This window comes from Anopheles ziemanni, chromosome 2, assembly GCF_943734765.1.
Source record: "Anopheles ziemanni chromosome 2, idAnoZiCoDA_A2_x.2, whole genome shotgun sequence".
Lineage (NCBI taxonomy): Eukaryota > Metazoa > Arthropoda > Insecta > Diptera > Culicidae > Anopheles > Anopheles ziemanni.
The window spans coordinates 81,822,482-81,846,559 of NC_080705.1; the positions used below are offsets into that span (position 1 = coordinate 81,822,482).

Consider the following 24,078-nt stretch of genomic DNA (forward strand, 5'->3'; position numbering starts at 1 on the left):
AAAGAAAAAACGAAACGAAATGGAAGAACTGAAAAGTAAAACGCTCCTCGCAGCGGACGAACAAGTGATCGGACCGGTCAAGCTACACCGACAGACTAATTTTATTTTCCACGTACATATTTAAAATTCTCTAATATGCGTGCTGCAAACACCTCGGCCCCTCTCTAGCGATCGTGATGCGCAAAGGGGTCGCACGGGGAGTATAACGGCTAAGTATACGCAAAGAGGGTGAGTTTGAATTTTCTAACATTCTCGCGAGGTGCCCTTTTTCTCAGAAAGTGCTACTTGCGGAATTTTCTCCGCGAAAGGTTTCTCTCTCTCATTCAAAATCGACAAAATTTTGACACTGACGGAATAACTCTGTAAGGATCTACAAGGATAACAGTACTGTATGATAATTTTAATCGAATGGCATGTTTTATTGTAATCCAATTAGTTGATTGAAGTAACTTTCGTTTATTTCTTATAACGAACATTAGTTTGCCAATAGTTTAATCAACTAACTTCTTTCACGTAGACGTGAAAAACACACAAATCAAAAGACGCACATTACACGTTACCTTATGCTAAGTCACATTCACAGTAAATCGTCCCACATTTGATGAACAAGCGGAAAAGCATTATGCTGGAAACTTATAATAACTTTTGATTCTAGAGTTTTAAGATAACAAATCTTCCCGGTGAACTGTGAAACTACAATTCTATGAACCCCACCCGCACTGCACAGTTTTCAGTACAAACCGTTTCTTGCTCAAACCAAGACGAAAACACCATCGAACGTCGAATGCTCTAATATAGAGCAATATAGAATGTTTCGATGTTATTTTTATAATATTTATTGCCCTTTTCTTTAATTACAATACACAAAATATTGCAGATTTTCACTGGTTCGGCGAGACGGACCGAATTATTCTGTCACTCGACGAGCAAAAGGAAGAAACGTGCATATGAAACATGCGCATTGCAGCGTTCCAGTTTATCAGAAGAGAAATACCAAAACACGTTTCGACGCATGTGCCAGCATTGTTTCATCGCATTTCCGTAAAGAACGGCGAAGCGGTCATATGGTTTTTGTATGTAAACAACAACCACTCTGACGAGGACATCTATTGATCTCAATTTACCGGTTTTTGTCATTTTTCGAATTTGTACAAATCAACTTGGCTAGTGAACGCACTATTTTTTTTTAAAGTGTGGGTATTTTTAGCCTCTGGAAAAAGCCATCAAATATCACAATGCTTTCAACAAATGCAGACCAATTGAGCTCATTCGTTTCAAAAGTGTGGTTCGACGGAAGAAATATGCATGTTTATGCTTTCTTTCAGTGTTTACGGCTAAAACATCCGGTATCGCGAAACAGCAATGCAATACAATCCATGCTTTCGTTCAAAAATAAACAAAGAATACCCAACTGTCAAAAGATCGATGTTTCTAAAGACGAACATGGATGAAAAGGTAGGTTCATAGCGTTGTTGCGGTAGCCATCGGATTTTTGACAATCATGTTTGTTGAGATAATCTTTTTACTGCAAAAGGACAACAACAACGAGAATTTAGTTTATTTTCGAATTGAAGTGATTCAAACGTCATGCGCATTGAACTAATCTTTTTTTTTTATTTTCTTCGCTTGTCTTCGACGATCTGTCAATGTGTACCACATGATTCGACCAGGAAACTAAACTGTCTATTTCTTCCGACGACTTGTCAAAATGTACCAAATGAGACGACCACAGGTCTAGCATACTAGACTGTGCATTTCTCGTTCTGCAGCAGAGAGAAGTGGTGTGGGATCAGTGACCACGATTTCCGAAGTTTACAGCTGTTCTCAACTAATTTGATTGTTTGCTTCATCCCAATTTGTATTTGTATAATATTGTTTATCCGGCAACCGACAACACGTTGGACCACTGTAAGTAAATTCTATTATTTACGCGATTAATTACGGAAACTGGGAAGTCCATGCCTACCGAAGCTACTAGGAGGTTCTTCGGTGCGACATAACTTTCACTACGTGGATACAAGTTTTCTAAAATCCCACTAGATTAGATGGAGGGGGCGAAATTAAATCGTAGGAAATAGCTATAGTTTTATGTTTTCGTGAAAAAATTAATTTTATTTCCGTGTCAACCATTCATGCTATTGAAGAAATCGTAAGTTTTCCTGTCGGAAAACCATGATGGAGATTCTTTGCGAAAGAAGTACAGAAGTGGAAAAGATAGATGCCACATTTTCCAATACCTTTTGTTTTCTTGTTCTCCGCATTTTGTTGTCTCCTTCGACCCGCAGGTAGAGCGAGCATAATTGAGGTGCATACGTGTGCGAGATTGTCCTTGGACGCGGTATAGTAAAGCTTGTTGCATAGCGGACACACCGGTTCTGAAATATAGTTTCATCCAGTTTTGTTGATCCCACGTCCTTCGAAAATGATGCGAGATAATGCCGGTCTAATCGTTGCCGCCCGGCGGGAAGCATTTGCCTCGCAACAGCGTCATGCTCCCGTAGACTACCGGCAAGCGAACAAGTAAGTCAACGGCCATTTGGAATCGTTTATCCTCCGTCCCCAGACTCGACTAATTTTCATTTCCCTGTTTCTCTTCAGGACACAGTCGCAGAAAGGATTGTCCACTAGGTTCCTGTTTGAGTGCGCTCAAAAGCTCGAAATGAAACCACTGACGTCGGCCACGGCCGCAATTCTGTTTCATCGATTTTTCCGTGAAATAAGCGACACCGAATATGATCCCTACGTAAGTGCCCTTAAGTCCTTAACCGGACGCCGACGGATTAAGAAATGGGGTGGGCTCGTGGGAAGGTGTTATCAGCATCATCTTTGAAGTGTGTTTATTTCTTCTCACGCTTAACGCCCTATACAGAACGGAACCCTTCACGGAAAGTTGTTTAACAAACAATAATCGCCATGAACTTTTGCAAATCCCGATGCCCGTTTACATCGTAAAAATCTTCTTATAACTGGTTTTGGTTCTTTTATGTTTACCCTTTTCCACTCTAAACAATCAATGTTAATGCCCTCGAATTCATATTTATCACTTTTTTTTCGCTCCCTCCAGATGATTGCCTGCTCGTGTCTCTATCTGGCCGGTAAAATAAAAGAGGACAAAGTGCGCAAGCGAGACATCATCAATGTGGCCCACAATACCATCAACCGCGGTGCTCAACCGCTTGATCCGTGCGACGAGTACTGGGCGATGTGGGACTCGATCGTGCAGGCGGAACTGTTCATAGCGCGCGTCCTTAAGTTTGACATGACGATAGTGCATCCACACAAGTACATGCTGCACTACATGAAGTCGCTGCAGGATCTGTTCGGTGCGAAAGAATGGCACTCGATGCCGGTCGCCCGTACCGCGGCTTCGTTTCTGCAAGACTTCCACCATAGCCCGAAGGTGTTGGACTACAAACCTGCGCACATTGCCGTCTGCTGCCTAGCGCTGGCATTCCAGGTGTACGGGATCGAGGTGCCACTGTCCGACGAAGCAGAAGATTCGGTTCAGTGGTATACTGTAAGAAGAATCCTCCTTTGTTAACATTCCATCTCGTTACTCCCGTAAAAAGCATTAAAACATTATCCTTTCTTCCTTTTCCGCCAGGTATTCTGCAACGATTTGACACGCGAAAAGCATTGGGAAATTGTGGAAAGTATTATGGAAGCATATGCTATTGAATCTGCCGGCAACGAAAAGTAAACGGACGGGTAGTCTTGAAGCAGCTCCGTCCATCCTCATCCAACCGACTATGCATACCGCTGATTTCTGATACGTTGTTGTCAGTGTTTCGTGCGAATGTCAACAGAAAGTATTGTGGAAGAACTATTCTTCCAGTCCCCCATCATCCACCCTCATCGTTATTGCCATCTCATGGAAATCATCTCCATCAAATTACTGCGTGATAGGAAAATAACCGAAAGTGATGCCCCTCTGTGAACACCGAACTTCCTCGTCTTAAACCTGAAACCCCGTCTTCCGGAAGCCAAATTTTTCCGTGGAGGAGGGTAAGGGTGAAAACCGAAAAGCATTCGGTTGGAAGAGTTAGTTTTGTAAGCCTATGGGAAAAAGGAATAGCCAGCGAGTTCTAGTACACAGCGCCCAGCAGCCTCGAATGACAAACACTTAACTGAGAAGGCACCTAATCTCTCCGAGCAGTGGTTTTGCTTGCCGAAAATGGCCTGTGAGCGGTCTTTTTTTTACATGAACGTTAATAAAAGGATAATCTGTATTCCACGGTGAAGAAGTATGATTTCTTCCGAAAAGATTATGGTCTGGTTATTTAATTTGTTGCTGCAACTTTAAAAATGGATAAGATAAACCTGTATATCGAAGAATGATCGATACTTAATCTTACTTTCCGCTTTTGTATTTTGGTAACGGCAATTAGTAACTGGTAGCAGATAAAAATATCGAAAATAGTGACGAATCGAAATTCTAATGACACTCAATTTCAAGATCAGAGAAACATAAATCTAATAAAAAAAAGTAACTGATTACAGATTTTCATGTAAAACCAAGAATATTCTCAATAAAAAACGCAAAGAGTGGCATTCCTTTTGTATTTAGAACAAATCGTCGAAATTGAATTCTACCAAAAAATACATTTTATAAAAACCTTAGAAAAAATTGTTATCTTAGCATTTTGGTGATAGAGTAAATGAGTAGCTACTAAATGAGCTACAGTCGTAAAACTGTATAACCACATTTCTCCAAAATATATTCCATAACTATCTTGCTTAGTTTTGTTCCTATTGCCGATGGAAATAAGCTCTTTTTTATTTCCGTTTTAAACTCCTAAAAACCTAAAGGGAAGTCGAATAAACGAGTTATCTGACATTCTTAATATAGCAAAAATAGAGAAAACATACTCCAATTAACTCCATTCCTATCGGATACCATTCAACCAACGCTGTGATAAACAAGTGTTCCACCACATATTCAAAAACATTGCAACACACATTGTTTTTTTTAACAATTATATTCGTGATCGTCACGATCTATTTTTTTTATTATTTCGTCCTTTGTGCGGTAATTTAATATGTATGGGATTGCCCTAGACACAATCATTTTTCTTGCTGGTTAGCGCATGTTTAAATGAGAGACTTTTTAGGTTTTTGCGTTTCAAACAGTTTTCCTCCAACCCGATGCTTTAGCTTATTAGCGGTAAATTTACATTAAATTTCTTTCCATCTTTTACAACGGCTACGGCTAGCTGCACGCGCGAGCGATACAATGTGTTAACATTAAACCATTTTTTTTTGCTTTATTTTTGCATTATTTTCTGTGTTTGCTCGCTCGCTTTAAACTCCCTTACCACAAGCTGCGATCTGCTGCTCCGGACTTGTACAATCATACGAAGAATTGTGCTCCTCTAGAAGTGTGTACTACTATTCAACTGGTTCATCTGGCGTGGCTTTGCTTTTTTCCTACCGCTTGCTAGGTTTGGGGTATCTTTTAGATACGGGTTTCACACATAAACTGCCGGCATTGTAGTCGGTTGTTTTCATGTTGTTTTCAATTTTTATTCATTTTTGTGTAATACACTGCCTTCACTACAAAATAACTTAAATGGGATGGGACACAAGGGGCACAGGGTGGGAAGGTAGAATTGAAAATTAAAGAAATAATAAGTGATGAAACGATTAAATTGCTTAAGCCATTTTGCGTATCAGCAACAGACGGTAGCGTTTTATTTTGCAACTCAATAGATTATTAAGGCGGTAAAAACGAACGTAAAAAACTAAAACATAAACTATAAAGCTTAGCGTAACCAAATTTATTGCCTTAACATGATGTTTGTGTGTTTGCGTAGGGGGGGGGGGGGGGGGGGGGAGTAGAAAAAATACTGTCTAACAAGGAATGTCGCAAATGATTTCCTTTTTGTGCTTTTCCGCTCAATGCTCGTACGTGAAAAATAAACTTCGCCAGAAAATCAGACTAATGTGTCGTTTTGAAGGGCGAGTACGAGGGCTCGTAAAGGGACCTCCGTAATCCGTCTGCAAATATTGGTGGTTCCGGAAGCGGAAAACATGTGTTATAACATAATCTTTGATTAATTCCGTTACTTGGCACATGGTACTTGTGGATCGAGCTTAGCCTGGAAACTATGGTCACATACGTAGTTTTTTAATTGTTTTCGTTTTTTTTTCTTCTTCTTTTTATACTTTCACTCTCATCCTTTTCCGGTGGTGATCTAATCAGCACGATCGCTTCACCCACCGTTACCGCTCCGTTACATATCATTACAAATTAACTAACCGTTGGGTGTATGTGTGTGTGTGTGTGTGTTTATGTTTGCTTATGTGTTCTTGCTTTCTGGACTAGATTTCAAAACAGAATATATATTTCTCTTTTTCATTCATTATTCAGTTTTACCTCCATTCGTTTGAAATTAAAAAATATAAATACACATTTTACATAGGATGCGATCACTTCTAGCGGGTAAAGGTTACTGGTTTTGCTTTAACAGAAGCTTGGCTTTTGCTAGTAAAGGAAAACGGGTTCGCTCGAGCATTAAACAAAGAAAGAAACGTGGAAGCGTAAGCTGCCTTTCCGGACATGTGGCCAACATTACATTAAACTCGTCTATATAACATTCAGTTCCCGATCGTTCGTTTACCTCCAACGGGCTTCAGACGTGGGTGTTCGAAAGGAGACCAATCGGGGTGGATGACATGACCTTCCCTTCTCCAGATTACCACTCTTAGCACCAACCTCACCCCTACGTTCCCTATGCTGTCCTTCTTCCTTCCGATTGCCTGAGCTGACTGTGTCCCTTAAGCTTCACGCACGTCCTTCCGGATCTCGACCTTCGTTCAGTAGTAGTTCGTCACAGCATTGTTTTACGCTTGCGCATCCTTAAAAGCGGGGCACTGAAAAACTAAATAAGTTAAATCTGCTCACTTAACCATGTTCGAACTTTAAACGGTTTTACTTTATTATATGTATTTTGTCGTTTTTCGATGTACTTTGTCGTAGGTGTAAAATAAAATTATAGATTCTTCTTATTCCTTGCGTTAAAAGTTAAAATAAATACCATTTTTAGTCATTCTTCTTACTTATCCTTCAACACTCGACACATCCTAGTCTCTCTCTCTATCTCTCTCTCTCTATTTCTCTCTCTTTCTTACTTTCTCTCTCTTTATATACCTTTTCCATTCTTGTACCATACATACATTCATTTGCACGCGCATTACCGTAATCTTTTAACTAGCACTTTACTCGTAGGTTTTGAGGCAACATAATTATGTACACATTTTGTTTCCATCAATCATTGAATTCTGTTTCATCCTTCATTTTTTCAAATTAAATGAAAAAATAATCAAATTTCCCTCTTAAAACATAATGGCAAATTTAAAAATATATGTATATATGCCTACAAGTATGTAAACCTGCAGAGTCTACTTTACAGAGCAATACCTAAAGCATTGATAGTGCCTCTCTGGTACTGATCGGATGCAACTTAGTTCCTTTTCGGATGATATTCGGTTGTAGGTTTAGCATTCGTTCGTTGACGTCGTCCTTCGTCGACACCAAAAACCCGCGTAGAGAGCGAAGAGTCAGGAGATGGCCATATTTTATGTGAGGTTTTTTATATGTTTCGTTTTTTCACAAACAAGAAGCAAAAAGTTCCACACACATCAATCCACTGCCGCTTCACCGGCGTGCAACCATTGCAGTAGTGAACGGCGCTCCTGCTTACTTCTTACCCAGCATCTCGCGCCATTTCATGAACTTTTCCTTCTCCTCCTCGAGAAACAGCGCCTCGACGCACGCCAGGAAGTAATCCGTTCCGAAACAGCCCTCCCTGTGATGGTAGGAAAGGGAAGAAAAGAAAGTGCATTTGTAAGGCAGGTGGAAATAAACACATGATAACTTATGTCTCAAAAAGCAATTGCAACGAGTTTCGTTTCAAAAATATCTTGTTCTTCCGACTGATGCAAAACATGTATCCCACTGGCTTTGATCGGCGACGGTAAAAAATGAACCTTTTTCAGTTAAAAATACACGTAGATTTTTGTTTTAAATTTTTCAGTCTGAACAGAAAATTTGTATAAAAATGCCAAAATACAAAACCAAAAACGTAGAAGTGCTCAAAATGTGAAACAAAATAAGTAAAATACAAATAAAACGTACCATTAAGTCAAGAGAACTCAAATGCATAAAACATAAATAAACGGTGTAGGTGTCGTTGGTACATATTTGGTACTGGTGCTGATCGTCAATCGTTCCACTGGTACTCCTCCTTCGTCCTTTCTGCCGGAGCGGAAATTAAGGGGTTCACTCCAACATCCTGATACTGGGAAATTCTCAATGATTCGGCTCTACGTCTGTCCGATAGCAGCTGGGCCCAGCGACCTGTTCCAGCGCTCCACACAGTTCTCCTGCATTGGCATCGTGGCGTGGCGCGGTTTCGCATCCCGAAATCTTTATGGCCGAGCGCTGGAAGTCTAGGAGGAAGGTCGGCTGCCACGGGACCCTCGCAGTGTACGGCGGTTTTATAACGTGTTCGGATCAGCACCGTTCAGTACCTTGATCAGTGGTTTGAACTTTTCGATCTCATCCGTCAGCTGTAACGCGTCTATGCACCCTTTGAAGTAATCTGTCGTGAAACACTGCTTCCTGCGAAGACGAGAGAAACGCACGGCGCCAACCGTTATGGTTTAGATATCGGGACTGCTGGTGTGATGCGTTGGTTAGCCATCCACTGTTAGTAGTTTTGTAAGTAGTAAGTGCTCCATGCCATTATGTCAGAAATAGAAGGTTCTAGAAAGTAATTACACAAGGTATTGTTCCTAGATATCATTTTATATAATTTGTTTTATGAGAAAGTTTAAGCAAATCAAACAATTTTACCAAAGTTAAACTGAAAAAACATTTTGTACATAGGGAACATTGTTAACGTATTTTGTATGCGACGGATATTCAATATCGATTTTCAATGTTGCCATAATCGTTATATGCACCTGAATGTATGCAACAGTAGCAACATCTGACAGTTTTAGTACAGTCAATGGTAGTTTTGTTTATAGTAACCCGATTCATGCCGACGTACTCGTTCGTTGCAAATTAGTTTCGTTATTGATTGATTATTTATAATTTTAGTTTTAAAGAAACAACTGGAGCTATGTCACATTAGTGTTCATCAAGTCCAAACCGAAAATGAGGACAAAACATTAGTGCTACTATTTATATGTAAAACACCTCTAAGACAGTTTTATTACCTTTTCTTATTGAGTGTAAATTTTGAGCTAAAATAACTGGGATTAATTTAATTATTCATACAATCCCAAGTGCAAGTGATGATTATTTTTAAGATTTTCATTATTTATTTGTACTAAATGTTGAACCAAAAAAATGAAACGTCTGAAGAATTTATTTTTTAAACTGCTGTGACAGTTTTTACACGAAGGCAGTTCTAAGATCGAAACCAGATTCATCCAATTGCATCTGATTACGCGTTAAGCTGCAAGCGTCGATCGTCTCACCGATCGACGCCATCATGTCTGCCAGCTTCTCGAAATCGTATGAGTGTGTGTGTGTGTATGTATTTTCCAAGTTCCGCAACAGCACCAGCAGCCAGCTAGCCAGTATATGTTGCGTACGAGGTCAACGGTACACGAGCCCATGCTACCACTATCCCCGTTTCTTATGATCGTACCGAGCGATGCTCCACCGTAGCGAACTAACGATCGCGGGCAAGTACCGTAAAGGCGCATGAATTACCTTTCGTTACCCTCCCGAGCTCGACCAATTCGACAAACTTGCCCCGAAGCAGCTAACGGGGAGCCTGACTGTCTGCCGTACTAAGTTTTGAAACATCGTTACTCTGACCGTCCGATAAGATCTGCTCGGCCCGCGTGGCAACTTGAAACCTGATCATCAAACTATATTTAGATTATTATTCCGATCGAAGGTTTAATTGCCGTTAAATATAAGGCATGATCACTGCATGATTATAATCTGATGCTGTTTGTTTCTTCTGAACGTCAAACTAGAACTAAGATTACTGCCAATCAAAGGACTGGATGTTTGCGAAGTGTAAATTAGTGTTCGCAACTCATATTTATTCTAGAGATTTCCATACAGGACCAGATAGATCATTGATTATGTGGAACGATTCGCAACTATCATACAAGTACATGATTTAGTACAGTTTGTAGAGATTGTAACATGCAAGGTTTAAGTATAACAGAGTGTTTGAACTAATTTTTTGAACAGCTCACGAACTGTCGTAACTATTTTATTCAACATTCACAACAGTTTTTCTCTGCTCCGGCTTACAACGTTCCGCCCGGGACCTTTCACATCACCAACCGGTTCGGATGCAGTTAGTGGAATAGGTTATTATGCAGGATGGTGTTATTAGGAAGGGGCGAAGATAATTGCAGCACGCTCTGTTGCTGTTGCTCTAGCGCTCGAAACCGAGCCGAGCTTGGAACTTACTTGCAGAACGACAGAATCTGGGGCTCCCGGAACAGCGAGTAGCAGTCTTCGCATATCCGATCCAACCGGTAGAAGATCTGTTTGTTGAACTGTCCCTTACATTCTATGTCGAAGAAGGAGCTGCGCTTGGCGATGCTGTGGTGAGGTAAGGCTACGGTCGACAGTGGTACCAGTGCGATAATCAATGCCAACGAAATCACTAGATTGCGGGAACACATCTGCGAAGTAGAAGGATGCAGAAAAGCGGGGGAGAAAAAAAAACCGGATGAGTAAATCGTTCCAACAATGGCAACGCGGAGTAAAGACGAAACGAAATGAAAAGCTCAAACAAAACCACCCACTGTGTCCATGGCTCGAAGGTCGTTTGCTGGAAAGTTGTCTCGTAAAACTGTTTGCTGCTTGATGGGTTTTTTTTAGCAACCCACTTCTTCACTTCCCACATATAGGTTAAATGGTATCTTCAGAGTTTTTAAGGTAAACCCCGTCACCGGGGACTTTCCCAGATGTTGCTGACGCAGAGTGGATTGAAGGGGGTCCACACAGTTTTTGATTGGTATTCATCTTCTACAGGGTCGTTTCGGGGCGAATGATGCCAAATTTACGCAAAACAATTCCGCGTGGTAAAACATGACGTTGAGAAAGACATTTGATGTTGTTTGGTGGTAACTATTTGAGCAAACGCTCAAAGTTATCACCTATTTGACGGTTTGCGATGATCATCGTTTAGCGGAGGTATTTTTGAATATCACACCGGTTTCTTTTTACACTCATGACTTCATGGTTCATTTGGGCGGAATGTACGAAAGCAGTTAGCACGTCGATTTCTACGCAGTACCATGCGCCTCCATCGGCGGGTAATGGTTCGGTGCCGCCGTCACCCACGGGCGGGAAAAATAAAAAAAACAACTTCGTAACATGTACGTAAAAAAAACATTAAATAATAAATCACTCTATCAAACTGCGGGATTTTCGCTTTATTAAAGCAACTCACTAGGAGGAAAAAGTTACTTAACCACTCGCAGAAGCGTTGCTTCGCAAGGAAAAATAAACATTGCCGTGGACAAAACAGGAAGAAGCGCCGCGTGTCACGCAGAACTGACGACCTGTTGGTTTCCAAACGGGGTGGTCCGGTGGTCGACTCATAAATAATGTCATAAGACGGGGGACGGCGGCGATTTGGACAACGCGAATTTTCAAAAGGAAACCGACACTCGACGCCTTCGCCCAGTGCAGTCGGAGCAAAGCAAAAAAAAAAGCGAAACCGCAGACTTATGGGGACAATCTTCAATGATACAAGTTGAGACGGGGATGTGAAAAAAATGTATAAAAAGATCCATATAAAATGAAAATGAATAAAAAACAACAGCAAACGAGCGGTTGGGCATGAGAAAACAATTCTCTTCTCCAAGTTCGTCGTGGAAACGTCGAAAGAGAAGATACGCGAACATTGGATGACTTTGGTCGGCTCGAGAAAGGGTGAAACAGATGTTTCCGCCTCCCACAGAGACCCTGGGACCACCACCGAAGCCAGAGTGAATATTGGCAACCTTTTTGTAGTTTTTTTTCCTTTTCAAAACTTTGCTGTTGCAATTCTGTCCCGATGAAGCTGTAAATCGCAGGACGCGCTTATGTATGCGCTCTTAAGCGATAATAAAAAAAATACAAATAAAACCCGCGCGCACATGTAAGCGCACAAAAACAGAAACCGCCTCCGGAGAATGTCCCACCGAAGTGGACGGAAGTGTATCAGGTTTTGCGGGCCTGGTGTGGTCATACCCGTATACATTGATTTATCCGCTTGCCCGTGCCTTTCAGTGGCTTTTTTTTTCCTCTGCGAGCCCGATCGCTGATACCCCAGGGACCAGCCGTTAACCGGTTTTGGGATTGTTGTTGTTTTTTTTTCTATTTTGCCCCGATCGGGGATTTCCTTCCCACCTGTTGAGTCCAGCTGTGCTCGGGGGTTCGTGGAAAGATATTATAAAATCGGCTTAAAATGCCACCAATGTGGGGGAGCCGCACTGATATATGGGACGCCGTTAGCAATAAAGGTGATACCCACCGCAACGCAAACCAATACTCCGCTAGAGGGGCCACGAACAACAAAAAAATACTATATTATGGAGATAAAAACCGAAAGTCACACAAAGAGACTTCACACACCGTGAGATTTTGATTTCTGTTTGTTCTTTTTTTCTGTAGTGCGAAATCGGATTTGTCTTGGGCTCATTAATTCTCAACACAACCGCATGGTTTGGATTGGGATTGCGGTGAGTTTTTGTTTGAATTTAATTTTGTTCGTTTTTTTTCAGGAGTTGGCAAACGTTTTCAACAAGTAATTAAAAATGTTCGTTCGTCAAGATCAAAGGTCACGTAAAAGATGAAAAATGTATACGTAAAGTTTTTTTTTGGAGCACAACATCTCAAAGTGGGGATGTTCTCTCTCCGAAGAAAGTTACTGTGACCGGAAGACGGTAAAATCAGCGGGCGACCTGACTCGAAATTCAAACCTCTGGCGTGGTGTTTCCTCGATACGCCATGGATATTCCCAAAAATACCCTAAATTGTAGCTATCAAAAATATTATAGGACTGTTACAAGAAAGTTAATTTGTAAAAAATGAATCGAATTTATTGACGAAATTGCGTAAATATAACTGTGATTGAGTGTGAATGAAAACATGCTTACTAGTTAATCTAGTAATAATGTAAACTTGTATCAAAAAACTTAACTACGCTTTATGCTTTGAATATTATTTCTTGTGCGCCTGATCGAAAGATTTCTGAAGCTTGGTTTGAGTTGCCCACCCCTGCCTTTTTTTCCAACGCAAAGTTAATCCTTACAAAGTGGGTGCTTTGCGGACGCTACCAGTTTGGTTTTGTTTTGTTCGCCGAATTCTAAATGAACCGGCTCGCGGTTCGCTTGTTCTTCGATTTATTTCCCGTCGTTTTCCGTGCCTTACGGCTAAAAAACCCTATCGCCTCGCAAGTCACCCAGCCGTCGTAAACAACTTTTCCGACATCTGTATTAGCAAAACGTGGACTAGAACGTGAGGTTCGGCCGTTGCAGGTGTTCCCGAAGCGGTATGGGTTGTTTTTTTTTATTTCCTCCTTCTCCGGGTAGCTCCCACGGTGGATTTATGGAAATTAACGACAGCTTATGCCACGAAACGAATCGAAATGTAACGGGTCGCCAGCAACACCGATGATGATGATGTTGATGACGATAGTGGTGTGTACGGTACGAATCTGTCTGCCCGAGAGGCCATCACCACCGCTACACAATCATCCACACATAAATCATCCACATAGTGTCCGGTGAGCTGTAGACTCATTCATAAAAACCTACCCTACTCGCTTTCCAAAACCCTCCCTTGCCCGGGGAGAATCCAAAGGATGGGTCATAAAACGGCAGGGTACGAAGCACGCGTTTCTTGGAACGTTTACAGGATGAAAGAGGGAGAGAGAGAGAAAGGAAATGAACTAGGGAAAGGTGGAGGGATTTAATGTTTACTTAATTATTTAATCTAAACGACACACGCAAACCCACGCATCCTGATATTCACCGGCTGCGTAAAAGGGTGCAGGAAAAAGGAGCAAAAGATATAGACAGAGAGAGGTAGAGAGAGAGAGAAAAGACTTCATAGCATCACCTTGCGACTCAGACGACGCACGACACAGATCGCGTGCGTGGATCATGAAAAAAAAAAACAGTCTCGCTTTGATCTTGCCGAGCACGCGGCCACAGACACAACATACACACACACACACACAAACATACATGCGGGCACGCCGGTGTCACATCTTGCTATTGGTGGCAATAAATAAACCGATCTCACATTAATCACCCACCCATGACACCGTTATTCATCGGTCTCAAAGGATCGCCGATCGCGGTACCGGTGGAGTTTTCAGTTTTCCTACCAAATGGACCCACTCGAGGCAGTGTTGGTGGTGTTGGTGGATTTGGATGCCGGTAGCGCGCGCGCATAGTACTACTTCCGGGGGCTCACGCATTCGCCCGCCCTTGACAGCCAAACGTTTTTTCCTTTTTTTTTCGGTAGGTTAGTGAACCAATCGAAAGCAAAAACGTAATCAACAAATATCCCCTAAACGACAAAAAAAAGATACTAAAACAAGGTGGAGACCGTTAACTCGCTGCGCAACGCAATTTGCCGATTCCGGTAGTCCTTGATCTTTCACCATCGCACGTGATCGATTCGATTGCCGAAGTTTTTTTTTCTTATTTAATTTTTTACCCTGATCCGGTGGAACACTTTTTTGTATGCGTGCGATGGAAATAAAATGCGCGCCACACGGTTTGCGAATAGGAAATGGATAAGGTTAACCCGCGCCGGTCGGTTCTTTTCGCTAGAAAAATCCACTCCCCATCAATCAGCCACATGGGAAGGCCACACGGCGTGATGTGGGGATGCGCCACATCAATGCACCCGACTCATTAGCCGTCGTATGGAAATAAATGCCCATCAAGATCTTCTACGAAGCGTAAAGAATTAATGAGATGATTGGGGGTAGAAATTGACAAAACATTTTCTTTTTTTACAACACAAGAAGCAATGTCGGGGAAGAAATTATAATTGGAACAATGATTTCAAATGCATCCGCGAAGATGTCTTTCTTAACAAAAAAAGGCATAAATGCAAGGACAAATCTTACCGATTAATAGATCAAGGATGTATGGCATTGTGTTAACCGTTGAGATAGAATTAATAAAGACACTCGTTCTCACTCAACTGAACTGTCTCGTACGATCGAGACTGAGCCTTATGAATCTTTTGGCGAGATTCATTCATATGAATCACTCACTAATCTCCATGATCTTTCTTTCATTGGCGTAAATATGTACATGCGACCAAAAAATAAAAGGGGTTCCATTTAACATTTTTAACTCATAACTTTGCATCAATTGATGAATCTTTGAGAATCATGAATCACTAATTAAAAGATTCTCTAAAACGCAAAGAACCGTTCAGATTCATGAATCTGAATCTGAATGACACAACTGTAATCGAGATATTAAAATACTACATACTTAGGCTAACATTTTTGACTGAACGGAACGAAGCGATTCCTTCCATCGAATGTCGGACGATCTTTTTGGCGTAAAATCCAAAACCCCCTTTTCTAATGAACTGAGCGTAATGTGATGCGATTAATACCGTGTAATGTCGGAAATTGGTATTTACAAAGGCCCACTCCTTTCCCAGCGAAACTACGCCGGCCAGATGGCGTAAGTCAGGTGTACCTCAATTGACGTGAGCCGAGAATTGACGTCAATCAGGTGGCGGTGGTGGTGGTGGGATGGATGATGTTGCCGGATGCTCAGGTGATGTGTGATATCTGAATCGCTTACTTTTCCCCCGGCTTCTACTTTGCTTCTTTCAAGACTGCAGACAACTGGCCGAAATTAGTTGCTCGTTTGTGCGAGCGCGTTGAGTACTTTGTGGAGTTTATGGAGCTAGATTTTCCCACGGGTACCCGTAATGGATCTACCATTTTGAGACATGAGCGTTTGTTTTGCTCGATCAACGCAGCATTTAGCGTTTGGATAGGATTTGGAAACATCTAAAGTTTGCATTCCAACAGTCTGCAGTTCTGCACCGCACTGCTGTTTGATGGCAACGGAATGGAAAGAGGTTAGGTCAGCCGGATCGCCGCACTCGCCTCCGGTCAAGCATTCCACGAACCATGTCATGGCCCTTGTGATCCTTGCGGACTGGTTTTTACTATAAATAAACAGCTACCAGGGGTAAGAATCGTGGCTGCCGATTGCACGATCTGCCGCAATCTCCAAGTGCGACGACAAGAATGGCGGCCCGGCGATCGGGCACACGAAGGGAAAAGGCGTTCAATAGGCAACCTTCAATGGAGGAGGGTTTGCAGGCATGCACCTCTGCAATGCAGTCGGTGGCAATGCTTTCTCGAAAGGAAACCATCTGGTACCGGTTCTCCAGCAGGCCGCAGCGGGAAGTAGAAGCACGAGCGGGTAACAAAAGCACACAAATCACTGCAGAACACGTACAGACACTCACACACACACACACACACACACACACATCAGGTGAAGGAGGTGTTGCGTGCGAGCATCACACTCGTATTAGCAGCACCGCCAAGGGTCTGCTCATGTCGATCTTACAGTGTATTATCATTACCTTGCGCGGACAGGCCGTGGTGCGGTCGATACACATCTCAAGGTCGATCACATCGGATCGCAGCCGGATCGAATCGGAAATGGTCAAATAGCTGGCCGCTTGGAAGTAGCTAGAGCCAGTAGCAAAAGTCTCACTTTCAAGTAGCGTACGATCGGTGATTAGCAGCTGTCGCGTACGATGGAAGGTAGGAGTACAGCTACAATTTACAGAAGCTGACCACAAACGGACGCGGTGGGTTTGCCTCGCCGCTGCGGCAGGGAATGGTCAGAGGTGGACAGAGAACTGCAAGACAATTTACAGCCCACCGTTAATCGTGGCCCTTTTGTGCGAATGGTCCTCAAACACACACACGTACACCTTGTTGCTCCCCTCCGTAAGATTATGATGGCCAGGCCTACGCGGTTGCGAGGCCCTGTTTTCTTTTTCATTTGACGCCTCACTCCATTAAGGGTACATCTATTTTTAGCACAACGAGTTTGAAGCCCCAGGCAAACGCCTCCGTCCATTGGTTCCGTGCTTGGGCATGGGTGCCACGAACCTGGCGTAAGTTCCAGAAAATGCATCTCGTCTAGGGCTTTGCATGCCTGAGATATATAACTGAAACTGGCCCATGGAAGAAGCGTTTGCTAACAGATGCTGTACTAGGCGCATTGGAACGCTGTGCAAACTTCAGATAATGGGACCGAACGCGGAGTGAACAAATATTATTTCGAGAGGCATTAGCTGTACATCGCCACAACTTACTTCTTTTGCTCATCAAGCTTCTGGATGGACCACCCGTAGCTGTGAGATGTGAAGGATGGTCTCCAATGTAGCGCGCACCAATTGCCAATAACCATAAACCGTTAATGCTTACGCAAAGGTAGTGATGACATAAAGACGTCGCAGAGAATGTAAAAAAAACCGAATGTCTCCCAGTCGCTATCGCGACCGGAGCATGGGCCTTCTTCCTTTGGAAACTCCAACCGGTGGATTATCGGCGCTTCCTTTTCCTTGTAATTGGAAACCAATTATTTTGCTATAAAATCAACCGACCAGCGAACTCACGCGGCGCAAGGAAACACCGCAGGATCATACGGAAAGAGAGAGTGGAGTAATGTACGAGAGAGACATAACGATCGTAGTTGCCGGCGGTGACAAGTGGTAACGCTTAGTGGTTGGATTTATTTTTAGCTTACCATCCACGGGCAGACAGATGGCACTGGAGAGTGCAGAAGCAGTGTTGTACCCGGTTCCATGCGCAGTGCAATTCTACACTCCAGCCATATCGCTTTCGGTCCCTTGTATTAGGTTTTCCTTAGTATCTTCTGGAACGAATCGTTCGTCTTCAGAAAATCTAATACTTTTGCCTCGTCGCTAACCTAGCGGCAAATTGATGCATCTGCTTTAACAATATCGATTGATTTGTTTCCCCTCGCCTCGGCGGTAGATTGAAACTTTGCCGTTCAATTGGAGTCGATTAGAATGTGTCGGTGCACATCGTTGTAAAGCGGAGTCCACCATGGAGCGGACGCCACATTAAGGCCATTGCTCGGGGCCGCAAAAGAATGTCCCGGAGAGCAATCGGCAGGCGGTGTCGATTGTGATTTATAGCATCCAGCCAGGCTACAACGCGGGGGTACAACGTCCACCAGGTCCGCAATCACACGCCCAACGGTCTGAAGGGTCGACACCCGGAGAAGATTGACGGATAACTGGGTGTGCCATCACCGCCAGAAATTGACGGGTCTCGGACCAACGCGGACCTTGTGAGACCTGCACACGAAGGGTGCGGTAGGAAAGTTTCACTGCAGCGAATCAAGGCGAACCCGAGTGGTGACCGATTTAAGTTGACTTCGATTACGAATGTCTCGTCCACTTCGGAGACCGTCCACTATCACCGCGGAGGCCTATGATGTCATCAATTAACTTGATAGTGAACCGGAGTCGGAGTCGGTTGGTGTTTGTGTGTGTCGCTTTCATTTGCCGCCCAATTGCGCGGTGAAGTTTGCATCGGCACCCAATTGAAGCTCGATGAAGCTACCGGACAGGCGATGCGCGAGAATAAACATTTCAACAACTTCAAACAACCAAACATTGGCCTAGGCATACCCGGGGGGATGGGAAACCGGCGGCCCACCTTAACCCTGTCAACCGACCGTCGCTGGGAAGGTCTCGCCGTTCACACGCTCCCTAGCCACCCGCCCATTAGAACCCATCAATCACTGGCACACGCAAAAACATTCATAAAAGCATTCATAGCTTCAGTGTCATCCGTGTCGCTAGATCCTGCAAAGATCAGCAGCACATCGGAAGACGAACGGCGGGGGCCCCCATTGGAGCCGTGATACCTGCACAGCCACCAGCCAGACAGACCGGTACACATCCAGCTATTAATAGTCTCAATTGTTTACACATTGCCATCATCGGTTGTCGGCAAGCCATAAATAGATGAACCAGAGAGCCGCCAGAAAGCGCTGTACGAGCCACGCTTGTGTGTGGATACTATTTCCGATCAGATCGAAAGATGGACGTCAGGTGAACGTATCGAAACGGAACGAACGAGCTGACGCTCACCGCTAACGTCCGTAATAATAGCTCATGCATGGGGTGGGAGATGGAACCAGTGAAGGATACAAGGATATAGCCGCACGTGAAACAGAAGTAACCAATTCGGAATTCATTGAAGAGTGTATCAACCCATCTCGTTCTTGAACATATCCATGTCTAAGTCCACGTGGGTCATCAGAGCATAATAGCTGCTGGAAAGATTGTCAGTCAGTAGGATCGGCTTCATCGATCGATTCAGACCGTGTACAACGCATGATTGCGCCAAACTCTTTACGCCTTGCTTGACGGCAAATATCAAATTCTCCACATTGCCCAGCACGTGCTTATGGCCGCTCAATCATGCATTCTGTACTCCATGGGTTGCAGCTCTTTTTTCGTAATCGGAGATCCTCCTTAACGAATGATCGACTTGAAGGCTGCGACTGTTTGCAAAATATTTGTTCGGTACATTCATACTAACAAATTGACGATCGACAAACAGCTTCGTGATTCATTATCGGCGTACTTGGACGGTGGAGGATCAAGTGAGGCGAGTGTTTGTTTACTGTTTTTGGTAAATACTCCGCTGAATTGTTTATATAAACCCATTGGGGAGGGCGGCGTGCGATTGGGTGGACAGACGGACGGATCTGCCGAATCGAAGAAATGGATCCGGTATGATAGTGTGAGGCACTGGGATGATGGGCATATATAGCATTCACGCGCATGTGGGCCGTGTGAGGAGCGTTTGGCGAATGGAATTTCATTTTTCGTCCTTCTCCCGACTGCCGTCTTCCACCACCACCTTCCAAGGTATGCACATCCAGCCGGGGTGGCAGATAGCGGGAGAGGGGTGGCAAGACGCGTGATCGCTACGTAACTTTTTCTAATGGCATAGCCCATTAGGAGCGTTACGAGCTTCGCCGCCCCGGTCTGCTTTGATTAACCGTTGTGCTAATCGTTATTAGTTGTTTTGATCGTTATACTAAACGATGGAATGATAAATAAAACAATTAGCATTAGTCAGAGCTTAATTCCTATGTACACCCAACGTACACACGATGACTGAGGCGCAAATAATTTACATCTGGCCTGAACACGTTCCATTGGCCAGTTTCCATGGTTGTTGAATAACAATCTCTTGATTATTCCTTTGTAACACAAAGCTTTGGAAATTTCTAGCATTCGACTTTAGAATGAATTTTGCGTACGGATAAAATTGGGTATTTTTGAATAAAATAAAGTTTGCTCTTTAATTTTGATCGATAACGGCCCGCTCGGAAGATGAAATTAACATTTAACCGATGCTATCGTCCCAACCAACCATCCAACGAGCTCATGCTACTCGACCGCGGGCTTAACGGCGATGCACGCAGCTGTACGAGCAGACACCGATCCAATCGTGACAGACAGTATGGTACCAGGTTGGAGTAAACCGCAACCAGAAATGAATAAAAATACTACAGAGTGAAAAAAAACAACCCTCCACCAAATCAAATGTGAACCAACACTAGTGTGACAAACTACTCCAAGTCTGGCCACCGTAATGAACGGGTGGTGGTTGTACACGGTCTGCAAAGCGTGAACGAGGTGTACATTTTGTATCGTTTATTTTTGCTGAACATTAAATAGAGCAGCCACGCCGCGGGGTGGCTTTGGTAGACACCGGAAAGGGGTAGGTAGAGAGTCGACCGCATGTTGGCCTGCTGCCTCCGCACCGATTCCGTTTCCTTTTTACCACCCGCCTCGGCGTATTTATATATAACTAAATAAAAATGTAAATACGAATGTTAATCCGTTTTGTGTTTTCAGTGCACGTTTTGGTCAGCAAAGCAGCGCGCCATGTCCTTCCAACCCACTTACACCGTAAGTATGCAGCTATTGCCGCGCTGTTACCCGGGGCAACGCTTGATCGTCGTCGGCGATCGACGTCGGCACATGAAGGCCCACCGAACGGAAAGGGACAGGGCACGAGCACGCGATAAGGAGAAAGAAAGAGAACGGAGAGAGTGCAGTCCCAAGGGGTTCGGCACCGCACTGTCTCCTCGAATCCGGTCGAAGTGGTCGTCGAGCGAACGCCAGCGTGGAGGAGGAGCGGACTGGAGGTAAAACCTCACCGATTTACATTTATGTTCGCAGTTGATCGCGCGGACATTTCATCAGCATTTCGTTGACGCGTTATCGCGCGATCCAATCCACTGTGGCGTGAATCCTCCGGTGGCGGCGGTGCTGCCGACGGGTAAATATTGCGCTTTTTTTTTTCTTGACGAACCGAGGACTTTCGGACCGACGTGCGTGCTTGTGCGCCGCATACTGATCCGCGACCGACGGGAGCGATTTCGCAAACTGTCATCCCGTGCACGTCCACATCGTCGCCGCGACACGATCGCACCGAGATTCCTCGCTCGCTAGGCGACCAGAGCAGGCTGAGCGGCTGCGGCCCAGAGAGCAGAGACGGTTTGCCAGGCACCGAAACGACCGTACGGTAACACCTGTTCGAGTTTGGCAGCAGTCTTTCGAGCAGTCATTTTAGTCCTAGCCCTAGCGAGCGTTCAGTGAGTGGATGGTGATGACGATGATGATGCGGATGATGTGGCTGCTTTCTTCGCTTTCTTCGGGGGGAAAGGTGGACGCTTATTCCCGCATGATGTAAAGAAATTACTTAAATTCCTCTGCTCGCCACACAGGACACCAAGTAGCACTTACTTTGATTGACAAACGAGGAAAAGGGGCGTCAAAACTTCTAGACTCTCACTCCTTCCGACAGGCACAAGCCTACTTAGTCGCTCTATCGCACCACTACTTGTGTTCAAATACACTCTGGTGCCTGCTTAACCGACAGGACAACTGCAACTGCAGGACTTTTCACTGTATCACGTGACAAGGTGGGTGTGTTACCCCTACTACGCAATAGATTTTGTTGCCGAATTTTCCTCGCACGCACACGCTGCACCAAATTGAACAATCGCTCCTAGAGCTCCTGGAAAAAGCCAAAAGCTCGCTTTCACTGGCCCCTTCTAGTGGCCAACAATTCGCTTATTCTGCCTATGTTCACGCTTCAATCTCGCGCGTTCACACTCAACTCGTTCGACGTTCGCGGACACGGGTGGGAATTGCCTTTCGATTGGTTCGGGTTTCGGTCGGTGGTTATATGTTCGTTGATCGCCGTCTCGGACAAGACTAGTCGATCGCGTCGATCGATCGGTGATCTTAATCCAATCATCATCCGCTCCCCCTCGTCATCGTGGCCCCGCGTGATCCGCGTGTGTGCGTGTGCACGTGGTGGTGGTGGTGGTGGTGGTGCCGCAGCAGCTACCAACCCGTCCCGAGCGCGTGTGCACGTTCCGATTTGATGGAAACTCCAAACAGCTCCTAGCTCTCAGCCTAGACATTCGGGCGCGCGTAGGACTATATAGCCGGGCGTGTAGGCGTTTTCCATCCTCGAGGGAAATCGTTCGATTTGCAACCAAACGGACTACCATGTCCATCCATCATCCATCCATGGAGCGTCTTGTTTCCATTAAACTATCCGATCCTTCTCTCTTGTTTTGGGGAAAAAGAAAGGAAAGGATATTTTCCTTCAACTTCAACTTTAGACGGGTAGCAAAATTATAGACAGAGTGACCTAGATACCATGGACTATCCATAACTGAGTAAGTAATATTTTTCGAAAATAGCTTCACTTACGTTAGCGAAATACAAGCGTCAATAGCCGTGGGAGGAAGGGGGGATTTTCGCCCGAACGCATTGAAAATTGGTTCTGAAAATTCCACCCAAATGAATCATAGAGTTGTCGGCACCGTTTATAGAAAATCAGTTTAGGACGTAATTAACTGGGGGGAGTAAAATAAACAACTCAACCATATTACTAGTGCATCAAGAATGCAGCAGCAGTGCATTTACGTGACCTGATGTGATAATCGGTCCGGTTCTGTTTCATTCATGACAGCGTTTTTACCCCACGCTTAGACTACTAGGAGTGTATCACCGATCGACTAAAGAGATCACTTACTGATTGTTAGTATTACTTTCCGTAGTGGTTGGGAAATTTCCCACAACTGCACGAATAGTTCTCGGGTGGGAGGGAGAATTGCCAGAATCTCTGATGACTAAACTGTAACTTTTCCAGAAACGTCAGAATACCACGCGATACATCTGAGGTATAAATAGAAGCGAATTTGCATGGATGCAGTAATTAGGCTTACAAGGCTTTTTCCCTTTGAGTACTTGGATAGTCAGTCCCCTCTCCTTACAGGTGAGGGTCCGGTCTCGGTTGGGACTCGAACCCATGCCGTCAAGGTGGTGAGCGCCGAGCATGGGTCGATTTTCTAACCGGCGCTACCGCTCGGCCGTCGCAGACCTCCCCAGTAATTAGGCTTACTCCGGAGATTTCCACCGGATGTGGGCAGCGGATCGGGCCGCAAACTGGTCCATTCATTAGGGTGGACTCCTGTGGAGACTCGCCGTGACTTCCAGTTCGTCACTTGTACGCATCGGCCAGTCGCCAAGAGGGGCGCAACTGGGGAAAAAGTGAGTTGTGATTTTCCCGAGGCCCGAGGGATATCCAGGCGCACCGTCATTCCTGCTAATGCGCGTACATTCCCAGGATGGAGAGCAGATAACAACAACAACAACAAAAACCACCACACCCATACTAGATCGGAGTAGCCCATGTTCGCAAGCGGTATCGCAAGGTGGTTGGGCAGATAAATAAATCAATTATTTATAATTATACACTTTTATCATCGTTCGTCCTGCTCGCAGGGGTTGGCGGTTGGACAACCGGCAGTTCGGGGGGGAACCGTCCCACCGGGGAGGTGCATAGAACCTTTTCTTGCTCGTTCGATCCGCGGCCGGCGACCGGTGGCGGTGTCAACGACAGTTTAAGATGTGCGTGCATGTGCCGTGACACACCCCTTTTCTGATGGCGCATT

The 24,078-nt window shown here is 44.4% G+C and overlaps 2 protein-coding genes across 2 annotated transcripts; one reads left to right on the forward strand and one right to left on the reverse strand.

Annotated features, from left to right (window-relative positions):
- The first annotated feature begins 2,291 nt into the window (after positions 1–2,291).
- Positions 2,292–3,743, forward strand: LOC131294870 (cyclin-Q). The gene is made up of 4 exons (XM_058322924.1): positions 2,292–2,520; positions 2,599–2,743; positions 3,065–3,517; positions 3,605–3,743. Exons 1-4 carry the CDS (start codon positions 2,423–2,425, stop codon positions 3,698–3,700), a joined length of 792 nt encoding a protein of 263 aa, XP_058178907.1. The 5' UTR covers positions 2,292–2,422; the 3' UTR covers positions 3,701–3,743.
- Positions 3,744–7,699: 3,956 nt separating this feature from the next.
- Positions 7,700–10,665, reverse strand: LOC131282800 (ion transport peptide). The gene is made up of 2 exons (XM_058312342.1): positions 10,448–10,665; positions 7,700–7,808 (listed from the first exon to the last, which is right to left on the reverse strand). Exons 1-2 carry the CDS (start codon positions 10,663–10,665, stop codon positions 7,700–7,702), a joined length of 327 nt encoding a protein of 108 aa, XP_058168325.1.
- Positions 10,666–24,078: the final 13,413 nt, after the last annotated feature.